This window comes from Microcaecilia unicolor, chromosome 7, assembly GCF_901765095.1.
Source record: "Microcaecilia unicolor chromosome 7, aMicUni1.1, whole genome shotgun sequence".
Lineage (NCBI taxonomy): Eukaryota > Metazoa > Chordata > Amphibia > Gymnophiona > Siphonopidae > Microcaecilia > Microcaecilia unicolor.
In genome coordinates this window covers 182373617-182391939 of record NC_044037.1, presented here as the reverse complement: position 1 = coordinate 182391939, position 18323 = coordinate 182373617, and the positions used below count along the sequence as shown (strand labels likewise).

Below are 18323 nucleotides of genomic sequence, written 5' to 3'. Positions count from 1 at the left end.
AACAGCAAACTAGCAGTGCTTCCTACAGCACCAAAACCAGAAGTACTTCTAACAGCAACAGAGCTTCCAAAGCCCTACACACAGCAATGCTTCCAAAACCAAGAGGGAAAACCAGGGGAACCACAAGGGAAAAGCAAGAAAGCAAACACCCAGTCACAAGTGCACACTGCACTCACACTAACCTGGACCTTTAGCAAAAGCAAGCAGGGACACGACACAAAGTCAGAAGTGCACACTGCACCACCCTACCTAAAGCAAACACAACCCTTGCAAAGGCTCTGAAGGAAAGAACACCACTTCCTTATCAAGGCCCTCCCTGATGATGTCATACTCCCTAGACCCAGGCAGCACGGGCCCCCCTCCCTCTTACCGGCCTGTGCAGCGCTTCTCACCTCTGTGTGAAGGCGCTGCACGGGCAAGAACAGCTGATGCCATGTCTTCGCCCAGTCTTCCTTCGCGTCTCTCTCCTCTTGGGCCCTCCCCTGTCTGACGTAAGTAACCAACGTAGGTTACTTATGTCAGACAAGGGCGGGCCCAGGAGCAAAGGAGGACGTCCTTTCCTCTTGGGCCCGCCCTTGTCTGACGTAAATAATCTACATTGGTTATTTACGTCAGACGGGGGCGGGCCCAGGAGGAGAGAGACGCGAAAGAAGACTGGCCGAAGACATGGCATCAGCTGTTCTTGCCCGTGCAGCGCCTTCACACAGGCGCTGCATGGGCCGGTAAGAGGGAGGGGGGCCCGGTGGAGGGGGGGAATGGCGGCGATGACCCCAGGAGGGGGCGGGGCACAGGGCAGAGGATGTCGGGAGGCGGAGCTGTGGGGCGAAAGAGGAAGGGAGGGGGGCCGGCCGGGGCTGCTAAAGTAATGATTTTTGTTTTGCTTTTTAATTTATAATGCAGGGGGAAGCGGGGAGCAGCGGCGACCTCGGGCAGGGGGGGGGCAAGGCTGTCCATACAGCACGCTCCTGATGAGCGCCTTTGCCCCCTCCAGATCCTTTTTTTTTTTTTTTTTACTTTTGTATTGCTGCAGAGGGAGTGGGAAGCAGTGGCGACCTGGGGCGCCAATAAAGGACGCCCCTGACGCTCGTTTTCGCCCCCTTGTTTTTTTATTTTGATTTTTACATTTAAGTTTTTAGCCGGACAGCCCTAACGAGAGATACAGACCTGTTGTTAGATTTCTCGGCGTTTCGTTCGATTTTCCTGCGTTAAACCAATCGGAAAAGGTTAGTGCATGTCATTTCAATAGGGTTTCTACACTAATTGCTCATCTGCATTCCGTTTTCGTTAGCTGCTACCGTCGTCGGAAAATGGGCTTTAGTGCATGCAAAGGTTAGAAAATTCTTCGTTTAAGGCTCATTTTTGGCTCGTTAAAGTTTAGTGCATCTGGCCCTTGGTATTTTCTGCTGTCAGACACTTAACAAATAATACTTCCCCTCTCAGCGAAGAAGGGGTGTGGGCCCAGTTTCTATTCTCGGCAGCACTCGTTTGACGACATTCAAGAGAGGTAGGCCCAGATTCCCGCGGATCAGTGGGTGTTGCGCATTACAGTTAAGTCTTCCTTTGTCAGATCCTTTCCTAGAATCTCCTTGCCTTTCTTGCATCCTAACCGGAGTCATCAGAGATTATCTCCGTAGAATTCTGGTCCTTTGGGCAATTGTCTCCTGTCCTTCGGGCGGACCAGTGTTAAGGTCGTCTCTCTATCCGATTTGGGATTTCAAGGCGGTCAATCAAATCCTCTAGGTACCCAATTTTCGTATGGTGACTTTCTGGCCAATCATGGTTGCGGTGCGGTCAGAAGAGTTTCTGTTTTTTTCTCGTTCTCGTAATACCCTATTTTCATTTTCCTGGTCGTCTGCTCCTCCTTCGTTTTCCAAGGTCGTGATAGCTACGATTTTTTCCAACAGAGGGCATTTTAGTACGTCCTTCGTTGGACTATTGGTTGATCTGCGCAAAGTCTTCCCAAGGGAGACGTTCGGTGGCAGCTCGGGTGGTAGATTTCTTGCAGTCCATTGGTTTGGGTAGTCAATGTACAGAAGAGCTGTCTTCTCCTTTTTCAGTCAAAAGAATATCTGGGAGTCCAGTTCGACATGCGACAGAGCGCATGTTTCTTCCACAGACCAGGGTACTGAAGTTGCAGGCTCAGATTCGTCTCTTCTTGCTCAATTCGAGTCTGTCGGCAAGAGGCTGTCTACAGATCTTAGGCTCCATAGCGGCGGCGATCGAGATGGTTCCCTGGGACATGGCGCCTACGCGGCCTCTTTTGAGATCACTTCTCTCGAGCTGGTCGTCCCAGAAGGATTCTCGTCATCAGACATTGCGACTTTTCCTCCAAGTGAAGACCAGTCTGCGTTGGTGGCTTTGGGAGGCCAATTTCACGAAAGGTATGCCTGTGGATTAGCCCAGCTGGACTGTGGTGTCAACAGGTGCCAGTCTCAGCAGCTGGGGAGCTCACTGTCAGGGGCAGTTTGCTCCGGGTCTCTGTTCTCATCAGGAGTTTTTGTTTTCAGTCAACCTGTTAGAGACCAGAGTGGTTTGTCTGGCGCTCCAGTATTTTCTTCATCCCCTGTGAGGCTGAACAGCGAGAGTCGTCAGACATTGCCTCAGTGGTAGCATATATCATTTATATCATTTGGCAAGGGGGGACGAGGAGTCTGCCGTTGGAGCGAGAGCCGTTGTTGCGGATTCAATGGGCAGTAGTTCTTCTGGTGGCTCTTTCAGAGGCTCACGTAGCAGGAGTAAATGTTCAAGCACATTTTCTAAATCGGCACATGCTCGATCCAGGTGAGTGGTCGCTAAGCAAAGGGGTGTTTCAGTTGCTGGTCGATCATTGGGGGTCACCCAGGATGGATCTGTTTACCTCCGCACATACTACCAATCGTCCTCTGTTATATGGTCGTCAAAAGGATCCTAAGGCGCAGGGCGTGGTCACTCTTCTTCACTCTTGGCCAGTCGGTCTACTGTTTGCCTTTCCTCCTTGGCATCTGTAGGCCGTTTTCTTCAGAAGGTCGAGCCGCAAAATGGAGGTCTGATTTTAGTGGCTCCTGTTTGGCCTCAAAGGCTGTGTTTTTGCCGACCTTCGACGTCTTCTGGTGGATTTTCCCTTCAAGCTTCCGGTCGTATAAGATCTTCTGTCGCGCGGTCCAGTCATTCATCCGGATCCGCATTGATTTGGTCTTACGCTAGAGCTCTTGAGAGGGTTAAGCTGATTAAGAAGGGTTATTCCACTCAGGTCATTGCTACTGTACTTCACTCTCATCGTCATTCTACCTCTTTGAATTAGGTGCGCGCTTGGAAGATATTTGAGAGCTGGTGTAAGGAGTTTAGTTTTCTCTTTTTAATTCTTCGGTTCCTCACATTTTTTATTTTTTGCAGCAGTGCTCTGACAAAGGGCTTGCTTTGGCTTCTCTTGAAGTTCAGTTTGCGACTTTGTCTTTTTTTCGGGGTCGTCTCGTAGGCAGGTCTCTGGCGAGTCTTCCAGTTGTTGTGCATTTTTTCAGGGGAGTTAATTGTCTTTGCCTTCTCTCGCAATGTTCTTTTCTTCATTGGGACCTGAATTTGGTGCTTAAGATTCTTGCTAACACTCCCTTCGAGCCTTTTTTTTCTTCCTGTTCTCTGAAGGACTTTGCTCTGAAAACAGTATTTCGAGTGGTGTTGTTTTGCCTCTATGAGTTTCGGTGTTGCAGGCGTTATCGTCTAGATCGCCCTTTTTGGAGTTCTGTTCTGATCGTGTAGTTTTGCAGCCAGTTTCTTCTTTTCTTCCCAAGGTTGTAACTTGGTTTCATGTTTCTCTGCCGGTGGTTTTGCCTCTCTTAGGGTTTCTTTTCCGGTTCAGAAGAGCACCGGCGTTTGAGGGCTTTGGATATCAAGCAGGTGTTGAATCTCTATATCAACTCTACTGGTGATGTTTGCCGCTCTGCTCGTTTGTTTATTCTGATTGGGGGTTCCCACAGAGGGTTTATGGCTTCTAAGCCTACTATTTCTCGATGGCTTAAAGAGGAGATTGCTTTAGCTTATCTTCTTTCTGGGAGATCTGTACCAGAGCTTGTTAAGGCCCACTGTACGAGAGGTCGGGCAGCTTCTTGGGCAGAGCGTTGTCTGGTATTGTTGGGTGGCGACCTAGTCGTCATTTCCATTCATTTTCTAACTACTACCGTTTGGTTGTCCTCAGTCGTCAGCACCTTGTTTTTATAGAACGCGTTTTGTCGGCTGGGCTTCTTGGGTCCCTCCCATAATTTCACTGCTTCGTTACTTCCTATCAGTCACATTCTGGGCCGGTCCGGAGGGATGCTAAGGAAGGGTAAATTAGACCTTACCTGCTAATTTGCTTTCCTTTAGTCCCTCCGGACCGGCCCAGATCCCTCCCTTTAGGTATTCTGTGTTTTGTGTTTTTCTTTGTTTGGAGCTGTGTTGCTAGTTTGAGTTTCTATTACAAAAAAAAAAAAAAAAAACACAAGTTGAATATATAAATTACAGAAATGTTTTTTTTCTGTTTTACTGAGATGTCCCGTTTGCGGGACCATGATATGTTTAAAGGCACTCACCCTTTGTTGGCAATGTGCCGGTGGCTGCTCAGGTTTTTGGATGCACAGTTTGTTTTTTCTGCTCTGGCTTTACTTCTGCTTTGGTACTTTATTACTGGATCTTTCTCTGGTTGCCAAGGGCTCTTATTGGCTCCTAGAGTCACAGTTTTTTTCTCAGTCTCCACCTGCTGGAAGGCATACACAACCCATCAGTCACATTCTGGCCCGGTCCGGAGGGACTAAAGGAAAGCAAATTAGCAAGTAAGGTCTAATTTACCCTTAAACGTCATCTGCCATTTGGATGCCCAGTCTCTTAAGGCCCTCTTGTAATTTTTCACAAAGCTCTTGCGATTTAACAACTTTGAATAACTTTGTGTCGTCAGCAAATTTAATTACCTCACTTGTCACTTCCATCTCTAGATCATTTATAAACATGTTAAAAAGCAACAGACCCGGCACAGACCCATGGGGAACCCCACTATCTACCCTTTTCCATTGAGAATACTGACCATTTAACCAGTTTTTAATCCACAATAGAACACTACCTCCTATCCCATGACTCTCCAATCTTTCATGAGGTACTTTGTCAAATGCCTTTTGAAAATCCAGATACACAATATCGACCGGCTCACCTTTATCCACATGTTTGTTCACCCCTTCAAAGAAATGTGATAGATTAGTGAGACAAGATTTCCCTTCAGTAAAACCAAGTTGGCTTTGTCTCATTAATCCATGCTTTTGAATATGCTATGTAATTTTGTTCTTTATAATAGTCTCTACCATTTTGCCTGACACCAACATCAGGCTCACTGGTCTATAATTTCCCGTATCAACTCTGGAACATTTTTTTAAAAATTGGCGTTACATTGGCCACCCTCTAAACTTCCAGTACCATGCTTAATTTTAAAGATCCTATCCTATATAATAAAAAGCACCTCCAACAATCTGAAGCTGACTCTTTGGCACTGTGGCAGTGTAGGGTTCGTAAGTCTGTAGTTCAGCGTTTCATTGGCTCTCACTGGCCCCGCCCTCATGTCGAGGAAACGGAATGCTACATAGTTGCCAAGCAAACAAACGTGACGTCACAGGAACGAAGAACCAATCAGACAGAACAGAACTTGGAGGAGGGAAGTGGAGTGGATTGAATCTCTAACAAACAATCATATACAGGGAGGTACGAACATCAGTGGAGGCAAGTGCACAGAACGGAAGGGAAGACAAACATTTAATCACTTTGTTACTCACACATACACACACACACACACACACACACACACACAATCACTCTATCTATCTCTCTCTTACACTGTCTGTAAAACACACTGTCACTCTCAGTCTCTTACATGAGCAACTGCACCTCTTATTGACCTATAAGTGCATTCACGCTGCAGCTCCTCAGTACCTCTCCACTCTCATCTCTCCCTACATTCCTCCCCGGGAACTCCGTTCACTGGGTAAATCTCTCTTATCTGCACCCTTCTCCTCCACTGCTAACTCCAGACTCCGTTCCTTTTATCTTGCTGCACCATATGCCTGGAATTGACTTCCTGAGCCGGAATGTCAAGCTCCATCCCTGACTGTCTTCAAACCTAAGCTAAAAGCCCACCTTTTTGATGCTGCTTTTAACTCCTAACCCTTGTTCACTTGTTCAGAACCCTTATTTTATCATCCTCACTTTAATATTCCCTTATCTCTTGTTTGTCCTGTTTGTCTGCCCTAATTATACTCGACAGTCTGTTGAGCAGGGACTGTCTCTTCATGTTCAAGTGTACAGCGCTGCGTACATCTAGTAGCGCTATAGAAATGATAAGTAGTAGTCTCACGAGTAAGGAGCTCTTCTGATGTGATTGTTAAACTGATTGAAGGGCCTGAACAAGGAAAACTTTTACCACATTGTAACACAGTTTACACAAAAAATATTGTATATAAAGAAATCTTACACATGTAAACAACAATTATATTCAGAATACAACCGTGGAAACATTAATGGCAGGAACTCATTACATTGCTAGCGCCTTTTTCATTGCGTTAAGAAACGGGCCTTTTTTTACTAGTAAATTACATATTACTAACAATAGTTTTGCAAGTTCATTTTTCAATTCTATCAATACTCTGGGATGAAATTCCAATCTGATCCAGGCAATTTGCTACTGTTCAGTTTCTCAAATAGTGCCATTACATGCTCCAGGTTTATAAAGATTTCATTCAGTTTCTTGGACTCGTCAGCTTTCAATATCATTTCTGGCACCGGTATCTCTCCCATTGCTTCCTCAGTGAAGACTGATGCAAAGAATTAATCTCTCCGCTTGTTCAAATAGCGCTCCAACTGATTCTTTTGCCAGTTTCTTGCTTTTAATATACCTTAAAAATGTGTTTTACTTGTGTGTTTGCCTCCAATGCAATCTTTTTTTTTTTTTTTTCAAAGTCCCTCTTTGCCTTCCTTATCAGCGCTTTGCATTTGACTTGACACTCCTTATTCTGTTTCTTATTATTTTCAGTCTGATCCTTCTTCCATTTTCTGAAGAATTTTCTTTTAGCTCTAATAACTTCCTTCATCTCACTTTTTAACCATGTCGGCTGTCATTTGGTCTTCCTTCCTCCTTTTTTAATACATGGAATATATTTGGCCTGGGCTTCCAGAATGGCAGTTTTGAACAGCATCCACGCCTGATGTACATTTTTTACCTTCTCAGCTGCTCCTCTAAGTTTTGGAGTTTTTTTCACCGTTCTCATTTTATCATAGTCTCTGTCAAATGCCTTTTCAACATCAAAACTAATCAAAAGTGATGGGACATTGGTGCGTTCTCTGAGGTCAAGAGAGGCCAGTATCTTCTTAATGTTTTTGACTATGTATCTGGCTCATACAAATCCTACTTGGGTCTCATGCACTAGGGCAGGGAATACTTGGACCAATCTATTTACTACCACTTTTGCCTACAGTTTAGTTAAAAAATTTAGCACTGATATAGGATGGTATGACTCTGGCAGCAGAGGGTTCTCCCAGTTTGGGGGAAGACTATGATTTGGGCCATATTTAACTCACCCAGCAACTTCTAGGAGTCCAAACATGCTCTGTAACTGGCAGTTAGAAGTGCAAGAGCATACTCCCTCAGTGTTTTATAGAATTCTGCCCTATATCCATTGGCACCAGGGGCCCTTAGCAAGAGCCTTTGTTTAATTGCCCATGCTATTTCATCTGGTGTCAATGGGGCATTTAAAAATTCTTTGTCCAGTTGAGACAGTTTAGGAGTAGCTGCCCATCTTCAAGTCCTTACTCAAAGCCCATCTCTTCTCCCTTGCCTTTGGCGCCTAACCACCTTCCCCATTCATGTTACCTTCACTGACCATAGTTTGTAACCTTTAGATTGTAAGCTCTCCTGAGCAGGGACTGTCCTTCCCCATGTGAAACTTGTACAGCGCTGCGTAACCCTGGCAGCGCTATAGAAATGCTAAGTAGTAGTAGTAAGTTTTCCAAATACATTGTATTCTTGAGACCCTCCTCAGCAGGTTTGTCATATAATGCAGTGTAGTATTTTACATTCTACAAATATCTCTTATCAGAATATGATATCCTCACCCCACCTTGTCCCTGAGTCCCACCACTATCTTAAGCCCTTCGTGAGTCAAAACTAACTGAGCCCAAAGTCCCCCCCCCCCCCACACTTTATTACCAAGCTTATATGAGTGATACTTATACAGTGGGGGAAATAAGTATTTGATCCCTTGCTGATTTTGTAAGTGTGCCCACTGACAAAGACATGAGCAGCCCATAATTGAAGGGTAGGTTATTGGTAACAGTGAGAGATAGCACATCACAAATTAAATCCGGAAAATCACATTGTGGAAAGTATATGAATTTATTTGCATTCTGCAGAGGGAAATAAGTATTTGATCCCTCTGGCAAACAAGACCTAATACTTGGTGGCAAAACCCTTGTTGGCAAGCACAGCGGTCAGACGTCTTCTGTAGTTGATGATGAGGTTTGCACACATGTCAGGAGGAATTTTGGTCCACTCCTCTTTGCAGATCATCTCTAAATCATTAAGAGTTCTGGGCTGTCGCTTGGCAACTCGCAGCTTCAGCTCCCTCCATAAGTTTTCAATGGGATTAAGGTCTGGTGACTGGCTAGGCCACTCCATGACCCTAATGTGCTTCTTCCTGAGCCACTCCTTTGTTGCCTTGGCTGTATGTTTTGGGTCATTGTCGTGCTGGAAGACCCAGCCACGACCCATTTTTAAGGCCCTGGCGGAGGGAAGGAGGTTGTCACTCAGAATTGTACGGTACATGGCCCCATCCATTCTCCCATTGATGCGGTGAAGTAGTCCTGTGCCCTTAGCAGAGAAACACCCCCAAAACATAACATTTCCACCTCCATGCTTGACAGTGGGGACGGTGTTCTTTGGGTCATAGGCAGCATTTCTCTTCCTCCAAACACGGCGAGTTGAGTTCATGCCAAAGAGCTCAATTTTTGTCTCATCTGACCACAGCACCTTCTCCCAATCACTCTCGGCATCATCCAGGTGTTCACTGGCAAACTTCAGACGGGCCGTCACATGTGCCTTCCGGAGCAGGGGGACCTTGCGGGCACTGCAGGATTGCAATCCGTTATGTCGTAATGTGTTACCAATGGTTTTCGTGGTGACAGTGGTCCCAGCTGCCTTGAGATCATTGACAAGTTCCCCCCTTGTAGTTGTAGGCTGATTTCTAACCTTCCTCATGATCAAGGATACCCCACGAGGTGAGATTTTGCGTGGAGCCCCAGATCTTTGTCGATTGACAGTCATTTTGTACTTCTTCCATTTTCTTACTATGGCACCAACAGTTGTCTCCTTCTCGCCCAGCGTCTTACTGATGGTTTTGTAGCCCATTCCAGCCTTGTGCAGGTGTATGATCTTGTCCCTGACATCCTTAGACAGCTCCTTGCTCTTGGCCATTTTGTAGAGGTTAGAGTCTGACTGATTCACTGAGTCTGTGGACAGGTGTCTTTCATACAGGTGACCATTGCCGACAGCTGTCTGTCATGCAGGTAACGAGTTGATTTGGAGCATCTACCTGGTCTGTAGGGGCCAGATCTCTTACTGGTTGGTGGGGGATCAAATACTTATTTCCCTCTGCAGAATGCAAATAAATTCATATACTTTCCACAATGTGATTTTCCGGATTTAATTTGTGATGTGCTATCTCTCACTGTTACCAATAACCTACCCTTCAATTATGGGCTGCTCATGTCTTTGTCAGTGGGCACACTTACAAAATCAGCAAGGGATCAAATACTTATTTCCCCCACTGTAAGTCATCAGATATTTTTTGGCTCTTTGCAGACTGCTTTAAACAAATTGTTACATCAGAGTTAATACGTTTTGCTTATTAATGTCATTAGCTAGAGACCCATGTTGCTGGCATGCTGTCCGCCTATTAAAATACCCACTCAGTATAATGGGAATGTCCTCAAATTGCAATAATGTATTCCTTAACTGCTGGTAAAATGTAGCATCATAGTGATTGGGAGCATATACATTGCACAGTACCAGTAATTGTCAATCTAAAATAAGTTGGCAAATGACAAAACGCCTCTCTGTGTCTTCTTGTATCTTTTGTATTTCTGTTACCTTCCCCTTGTCCAGCAGAATTGCAACCCCACTCTTCTTTCCTCTATCTTGGGTTGCAACACAGGTCCCCTCACACCAAGTTTTCAATTTCTCATGTTCAATTGCTGACAGATGGGTTTCTGGTAAAAAAAAAAAAAAAAAAAAGCCCCATCTGCCCGATGTCTCTGTAAGGCCTGTAATTTTTTTTAAACGTTTTATTGGTGAGGATACACCATTAACCGTTCTTAACCTGCAGTCTTAATACTTACCTAATCCCCCTCCCCCCAATCACTCCTTCCAGCTTCTAACCAAAAGTCCCTTCAATTCCCTGGACCCCAAAATGTGTCTCGCCCCCAGAACAGTTCCCTTGGAAAAGAGCTAAGCTCTTAACATTGATAACAGATAAACTGTCACTCTATGGAGATGGGATAGTCTAACAAATCTGGTGAACGAGTGCCAGGGAGGGCAGCATGTCTGCCACCCCAGAAGCCAAAAGTTCTCCACAACTAGAGGACTCATCAGACCTTGGGTCTTCTTCCTGTTGATCACAAGGTGAAGTTGAAGCAAATTGTGACAAGCGTCCACTCCCCAGATGATCCTCCTGTGCCCTCGGGGGCAAGCAGTGATCTCCCAGTGCTAGCATCTTAGCATGAACTATACCCTTCCAGGGTTCAGCTGCATGAACTGTGGATGGTCCCCTTATCCAAATCCAAAATAAATTTTCGTGCTTCCTTCGGCGTAGTCAAAAATTTCTGCTTGCCATTAACTGTTGCTACCAATTTGGCGGGATACCACATACCCACTCGTAGGCCTCTATTGAAGTAGCTCCTTGTGCTTCCTTAATGTTTCCAGGCTTATGTCTAGAAAAGTCAGAATCTCAGCTTGTTTGTAGGAGCAGATTTTGAGCTGTCTCGCTCTTCAGAGCACTAATTCTGTCTCATGAAAGCACAGAAGCTTTACCACAAAGGCTTGAGGGGGCAATGTAGACTGCGGCTAGGGTCTCTGTTCTCTATGGGCTCTTTTAATATCAAACACTGGCAATGTAGGAGACTCAGAGAAGCACTCATGGAGCAGATTTTGGACATATATCACAGGATCCCTACACTCTGTGCCCTCCAGGATTCCAAGGGTCTGCAGGTTAGACCATCTGCTCCTATTTTCCTGGTTTTCCATTTTATCCACTTGTTTCTGTAGTGTGCCTCTAGAGAATTTCTCCTCTATCCCGTCCTCTTCAAGTGTAAGGATCTTTGATTCGAGTCCAAATGAATAGTGAGAGTTTCAAATCTGTCTTCAAATCTAGCCACCCCCAAATCCACAATTTCTGTCTTGGTCCCTCTAATTTCCTTGAGGACCAGGTCCCAAATTGCCTCTGCTGTCTGAGAATGCTCATCTCTTATAGAAGGGGCCATTAGGGCCCTTACCCAGATGTCTCACTTTAGCAACATAAATGTTGTTTATGGAGACTTGGGGTTTTGGGCCTCAGCTGTTTAGGCATAGTGTGGAGGGACAAGCAATGTATCCACAGTACTCCCCAAGATTACAGGAGCAAGAGCTGGACCACAATGTACCAGGGTTGTGCCCCACTCACTGGTCTGTCAATGTTGCGCCTGTATTATTCCATCATCTCCAACTGTCCTTCCCAGGGTCTTCTAAACATAAATATTATTTACCGCCTTTATGAAGAGTTTGACCCAAGGCAGTGAAATGGTGTCTTAGTTCTGCAGTGCCACAGCCTGGATTGCTGCATGTGGGTCACCCCCCTCAGTCCTGTCTCCCTCCTCCTGTGGACCTTTCACCTCCTCCAGGGAGGCTGGAGCCCAGCGCACTGCCAGGGCCCCCCCCCCCTGTCACCTGTTAGGGTGCAGCCCTCCCCTATACGGCCTCTCTAAAGTGACCCAGACTGCGCCCTCACTGTGGCTTAGCGCTGTTACTGCTCACCAAGGCCCAGGGCTGTCCGCCTTCTCTGCCTGGTGTCCTGGAGCCCTAGATACATGCAGCAGCTGGACACCTCGAAAGAGTGACCTGGAACACTCTGGAGGGGTCCAACCATGCTTGGGAGATGGTCAGGGATGAGGCAAAGCAGGAAGAGGTGTGGAGCTACTTCAACATGTGGCCATCTTGGCTGTGAGCTCTCCTGGAAGCCCTCCCTTCCACTTGTCTAAATAACATAACAATAAAAATGAAATGCAGAGTTAGGTTCTGTTACAGTAGCTGTTCTACCGTAGTAGGCCTATGCCTATCTGGATTTTATATAACAAAACAAAAAGATGTCAGCTTCTCCTCCTAGGCTCAAGTACCATTTGTAAATGTACAGTTAGGGGTTGCAACCCCCAGACATACCAAGTCACAAGCATTTGGCCCTGTTCTCCAGCTCCCATGCAAAAGCCCCCTCCCCTCACGCATGCAGGGAGGACAGAATTTTTGTTCCTAGTGCTAGGTTCTCCATTCTCCTGTGAAAAGTCAGCTGGCTTCTCCTAGGGAAAACACTCCAGCCTAAAAGCCTCCCACTACCCCCCCCCCCCCCTCCAGGATGCTGCTCGGGTGGCCTAGGGTAGGTTAGGCAGACGTGCTCCCCAGTTGCTGCTTCTCACACTGGTACCATGGTTCTAAATGGTGGTCACAAATTCGCGTGAGACTACCCTGAGAGGTCACACCTGCCATTTTCAGCCTCAGAGCCAGCATAGGCAGCAGCAACTGGGGCTCGCTGCTGCCTGACCTAGTAACCTAGACCACCAGGGCATCATTCTGGTAGGTTGGAGGGGGGGTAGTCAGAGTCTTCAGAGCCCTTCAGGAGGTGGAGGAGGAGGGAATGGGATAAGATGCCACTGTGTGGGGGACAAAAAGAAAGGAGAGAGGTGCTGTATAGGCAGGGGTGTGCTGGTAAATTTTTAACAATGGGTTCTCTCTCCAGGCATAGCCAGCCCTGCAATTTGGGGGGTCCAGGGGTGGACTGGTAATCTACTCCTCAATTCTCCTCCTTCGTGCGGGTATGCTAGGCATACCTTTGCTGGCAGGGAGCCCGAGCCCCACCAGCCAATAAATGGACTGCCACCACTCCCCACTGCTTGTTTCTGGCTCTGAGCAGCACACTAGGACTTGACTCGCATGCACGAGAAGTCCCAGCTGGAAACAAGGAGCGGGGAGTAGCGGCAGTCTATTTACTTGGTTTGCAGGGCTCAGCATCCCTGCCAGCAAAGTAAAAGAGAATTCAGGAGCATTTTGGAAGACAGTTGTTAAAGTAGCCATGGGGGGGGGGGGGGGGGGCTACTTTAACAACCGGCTCCCAAAATTCTTATAAACTTAACAAACGGCTCTTGCGAGCCTGCTCCAGCACACCACTATGTATAGGGGAGGGGGCAAGGAAGGAAAGAGGTGCTGGAAAAGCGTTCAGGTATGGAAGACAGAGATCCAATGAGGGGAGGAGGGAAGTGAGGAAGAAAGAGGATGGGGAGAGGTAATGAGGTAATTAGGGGGAGGAGAGGAGGATAAGGAAAGAGAGTGGTGCCAGGACCTGCAAGGAAAAGGGTGCTGGTCCTAAAGAGGGAAGACAGATCACGAGCGAGGAACACTTGCTGGGGGTGGGGGCAGAGGGAGACAGGAGGGAAGGAAGAGATACTGCATGTGGGGAGGGGGGAGACTAGAGAGACAGAGCTGGAAGCTACTCAACATGACGGGAAGACAGGGGTGATACTGGGTCACATAGCTAGGAATGCAGAGAAGATGGATGATGGACATGGGCAAGGAGACTCTGGCATGACAGTTAAGAGAACAAAGAGGAAAGCAGAAACTAGAGCCTAGGACCAACACAATAAGAAAAATAAACTGACCAGATACAAAGGTAGAAAAAAAAAAAGAATGTTATTTTCTACTCAGGGCTTTTTTTGAGGGGGTACTGAGTACCGGCACCTTTTCCACTGTCTTCTAAACTTGACCCATGGTTCTCGTATTTTAATGAAAGAGCTCAGGTTCTACATACAAATTCTTCCTTGTCATAGATTCTATGACTGGTTGCAGGGGTCCTGGCTATTGTAGGATGGGTCCCTCAATGACCACTCCACCCCTGAAGGGTGGCCTGGCATTTGAGTACCGGTACCATTTTTGCTAGACAAAATGCACTGTTTCTACTTATTGATAGGAATGTGTTGTTTGGAATGCACATCTGCCAGAAAGTGTTTGAGAGGGCTGCACTTATGAGCAAAACCTCACTCAGGAGTGGATGATCAAAAGTCCTGCACGGTTCCAAACAGCGCTCTAAAAATAGCACTGGAACAGCGCAGGGCTATACCGACCCTATGATCAGAGATGATAGCATGCAAATTTAAGCACGCTATTATCTCTGATCATGGGAAAAAGGTGCGGGAGGATTGTGCCTGAGCATGCGCTTAGGCACAATCCTCCCACCCTTGTTTGGCAGGTCCGGGCTGTCAAAGCCCAGACCTGTCAAACACAGGGGCTTCCTCCAACTGTAAGGCCCTGGTGGCTTAGTGCCTCCAATATCTTCCCCCCCGGGACAGCAACATGGGGGCTGGAGGCCCCATGGACCTACAGTCTCCCTGACCCCCCACCTCCAAAATAAGGCCCTGGTGCCCCAGTGGGCCACAAACCCAAACCATACCCTGTACCTTAAATGGTAGGGAAGCCCCACCCAATGCACTGGGCAGGGCTGGGTGCTGCCATTTTGAAGGCGGTGCTGAAGAAGGAGAATGCTATTCTCTCCTCCACCACAAAGGTACAGGGGGAGAGGGAGCTGCTAGACCACCAGGTTGGGGGGGGGGGGGGGTGGCTTGATATCCAGCATATCACCAGCCCCCTGTGCCCCTGGCTTGGGTGGGGGTCAGTGCTCCTGGGGGGGGGGGGGCTTGGGTTCTGGTCCTGTTGGGGGGGAATGGGGGAGCCTGCTACTATGCAAATGCATGGATAGGGCTCGCCATTCCTCCCCAGTGCTCTGCAAACCCTAATGCCAGCTCTGAGCTGATGTAGGGTTTGCTGTGGGAGCAATACCAATGTTTGGTGCGCTGCCCGTTGAACAGTGCGGAGGAATAGGTAATGCCCCGTTTACCATGCATTTGCATGCTGATTGCGTTCAGAGCTGTCGCTACTGTTGCATGCTCTTGCCAGCTCTGATTATGTGGCAGAAGCAAACAGGGGTGCAAGTATAGCACTACTGGCCTCTAGTGCCCACTTTTGCTTCTGATCATTGGCCCATCACTGGCTTTCAAACTCCACCACTGTAGTGGTAAATCTCCAGTTTTTGGGATGACACAGCCTTGGTCTCTTCTCGTGAGTACAAGATGGTTGAACTTATGCTGTTGAGAAGAGGATATTTTATGTTGTATTAGTAGCAAACTTCACTTTTTTGTTTTCTTTCAGTGTGGTAACTTTGACCCTAGCAGGACTGTCTGCACAAGAGCACTGGTACTGTCTGAAATTTATTACAGCTCTAGCCTCAGCAAGCCTAACCTTTCGTTCTTCCTGTTTTCCCGTGACGTACTTCCATTGGTATCTGCGCCCTTCCCCCACTAGCAGCTCGCAAAGCGCGCTCCCGCCGCGAGGCGCGCGCGCCGTGAACGCGCCCGTGTCACGTGGCCGAGCTTCTACCTATGAGAGCAGTAGAATATTGGGGTAAGGCGCGTTCACGACAGCCGTTGCGGCGGGATAAGAGCGGACCCGATAGCGCGCTTTTCTTTTTCGCTTCCGCGTACTTAATTTTTTTTTTAAATATATTATAAGCTCCGCGATGTCTGAGGAGAAGCCCAAGGTAAGGCATGGGGTATGGTTGTGGGTAATCTCCAGGAGCCCGAACCCATCTCTCTTCTGCGCCCCCGATAGGATTCAAACGTTAACGGTTGCTAGGGGGTTTCTCGCTGGGGTAGCGTAGAACTTAGGCTTTTTGCGGTCGAGATTTAGGGAGTGCAGAGTCAGCGCATGGGGGCGGGAGACTGCGGTATTTGGTTGCTTTCTGCTTTCCTCTTTCTGGAAGGCTCGGGCTGGGTGTAGGTAGACGATGTGTGCGAGAGCAGCAGAGCCCCGGTCCCCCCCTCCCCCACCCCTCCTAGTGCGAGCGAGGGGCGGGGGAACGTGGAGAGATGAGAGGCGGTAGAGTGAGTGAGCGTCAGTTCCTGCCTGTGGTTGTTTCTTTGTGTAGTGTTTTATCTGTTTCTGTTTAGAATTAAAATACTGATAGTTCTTTATTCTCCTCTCGCCAGCTTCTATTGTTTGTGGGCAGACTTGAGTGTCGTGCTGTAGTGCCACCAGCGCTCTCTTCCTTGTTCTTTACGCTTAGTTTTTCAGGGCCCGCAACTAGGGATCGGGGTTTTAAGCAATTGCTAATGAATATGCGTGTGAGATTTGTATATAGCTAGGTAGTAAGCATGCAAATCATTCTGCATATTCATAAGGGTAGCGAAAAGACCAATGCGTTTTTTTTCTAGCAAAAAAGGTGCGGTACTCAAATGCCAGGCCACCCTTCAGGGGTGGGGTGATCACTGAGGAGCCCACCTCACAATAGCCAGGCACCCTGTAACCAGTCACATAATCTACACACCAATTCTGCCTTGTCATCATAGAGTCTCAGCTCTTTCATTAAAACTTAGGGACCATGGACCAATTTTAGCAGACAATGGAAAAGGTGCTGGTACTCAGTACCCCCATGTACCCTCTCAAAAGAAAAAGCCCTGGAAAAGACCAAAGTTTGTTGATGGGGGACGAGTCTAGGGGTTAGCCTGGGAGTTCTAGGGACTCCTAGTGTTTAGATGGGGTAGGCTTTGATGAGGAAGTGTAGGGTGAGGAGATGAGGGATAAACTGAAAAAGAAAAGAGGAGGGAAAAAAGGATGGACAGGATTGTGATGCCTGCTTCTGTGAGAGTTCTCCCCCCCCCCCCCCCCCCCAAAAAAGCCCAAAACATGTTTTAGTCTCTTATTCTGATGTTGCAGGAATTACCACTATTGTTAGCAGAATCTGTGGTACTTCAGGAGTCAAACACCACACACCAGAATGAGAGAGAAATCTTCTTTATTTGCCAGCAAACAAAGTAGGACATCAGCTCTAGCTCTCTCTGTGTCCTGTCCTTCTGTGTCTCTTCTTCTGAGCTCTCTGGATCCTGCCTCCTGTCTGTTATCTCTCTCATCTCAGCTCCTTCTCTTCTAACGTAAACTGCTTCTGTTCCCATTTATACCCTTCTAGCCCCCCTTTCTCACCAGATGGTAAAGAATAGATTGATTACCCTGTCTTGAACTAATTATCTCTATACATTTACTCAAAAATATCAGTTACATAGGTTTGAGATATTTCCTAAACTGACCTATGACCTGGGGCCTCTCAAACTAGACAATATGGCACCTATCTCCTGCATTTTATTATTATTCACATAATCAGATTCCCGGTCATATGGGTTCATTGAGGGGCTAAGGGGCCAGTCTTGCTTAATGGCACACAGACATGGTTTGTTATTACTTTCAGAAGACCAGTCCTACACTTAGCTAATCAATCAAGGAGATGACTTGACTTTTCCTGACCTTTCACCTAGCTAGGACTGTGGATAATTCAAACCAGATGATGACCTTTTAAACTGCAGACAAATCTCACTTGAAAAGTCAGACAAAGATGTAACATTGAATTGAAAAGATATTCTACAGGGAGAAATAAACTTATTAATTAAACAGAATAAAACATTTTAAAATAAGCAGAAATCAGAATTCCTTATAAGACAAAATCTAAATCATCTAGAATTATTTAAACCTACACTATCTCCTTCTAAACATTCAGCCTAATCTTTTAAACTGCCTGCGAAACTGTCCAGTATGCCTTGCTCATAATGGCATCCAGATGTGGTATATTTATTATGAGCAATCCATCACTCAAAAAGGGACAAAGAAAGTTTCATTTCTCACTGACCTTTCTAACCTCTAGTCTAGCAAAAGCTAGACTTTTGAGCAATTAAACCCAGATGGCATTCTTCCACTTTACAGGACTGAACCAGAGTTAAAATTAATATGATTTCTCTGCCCAAGCTGCCTCACTGAAAGTCCTAAACATTTCTGAGAGAGGAGTCCCCAGTGCCCACTTCTATTTGCTGATCCCATGGCCATGAGGGTCAGACAGATATAGAAATTATAGGCTGACCAAATTTCGGTTTTGGTTATGGCACTGAAACTGGCCCAGAATCTGCTTTTTGCCCGGTTTTGGCTGAAAGGTTATTGTAATTTTTGGCATCGG

At 46.8% G+C, this 18323-nt stretch overlaps 1 protein-coding gene across 1 annotated transcript in view; it reads left to right on the top strand.

The window, feature by feature from the left end:
* Nucleotides 1-15723: 15723 nt before the first annotated feature.
* Nucleotides 15724-18323, top strand: part of SUMO3 (small ubiquitin like modifier 3) — a 73337-nt gene continuing 70737 nt past the window's right edge. Inside the window, exon 1 of the mRNA XM_030209944.1 lies at nt 15724-15866. Coding sequence (XP_030065804.1) covers nt 15846-15866 — 21 coding nt within the window. The 5' untranslated portion in view covers nt 15724-15845. The remainder of the gene's footprint in view (nt 15867-18323) is intronic.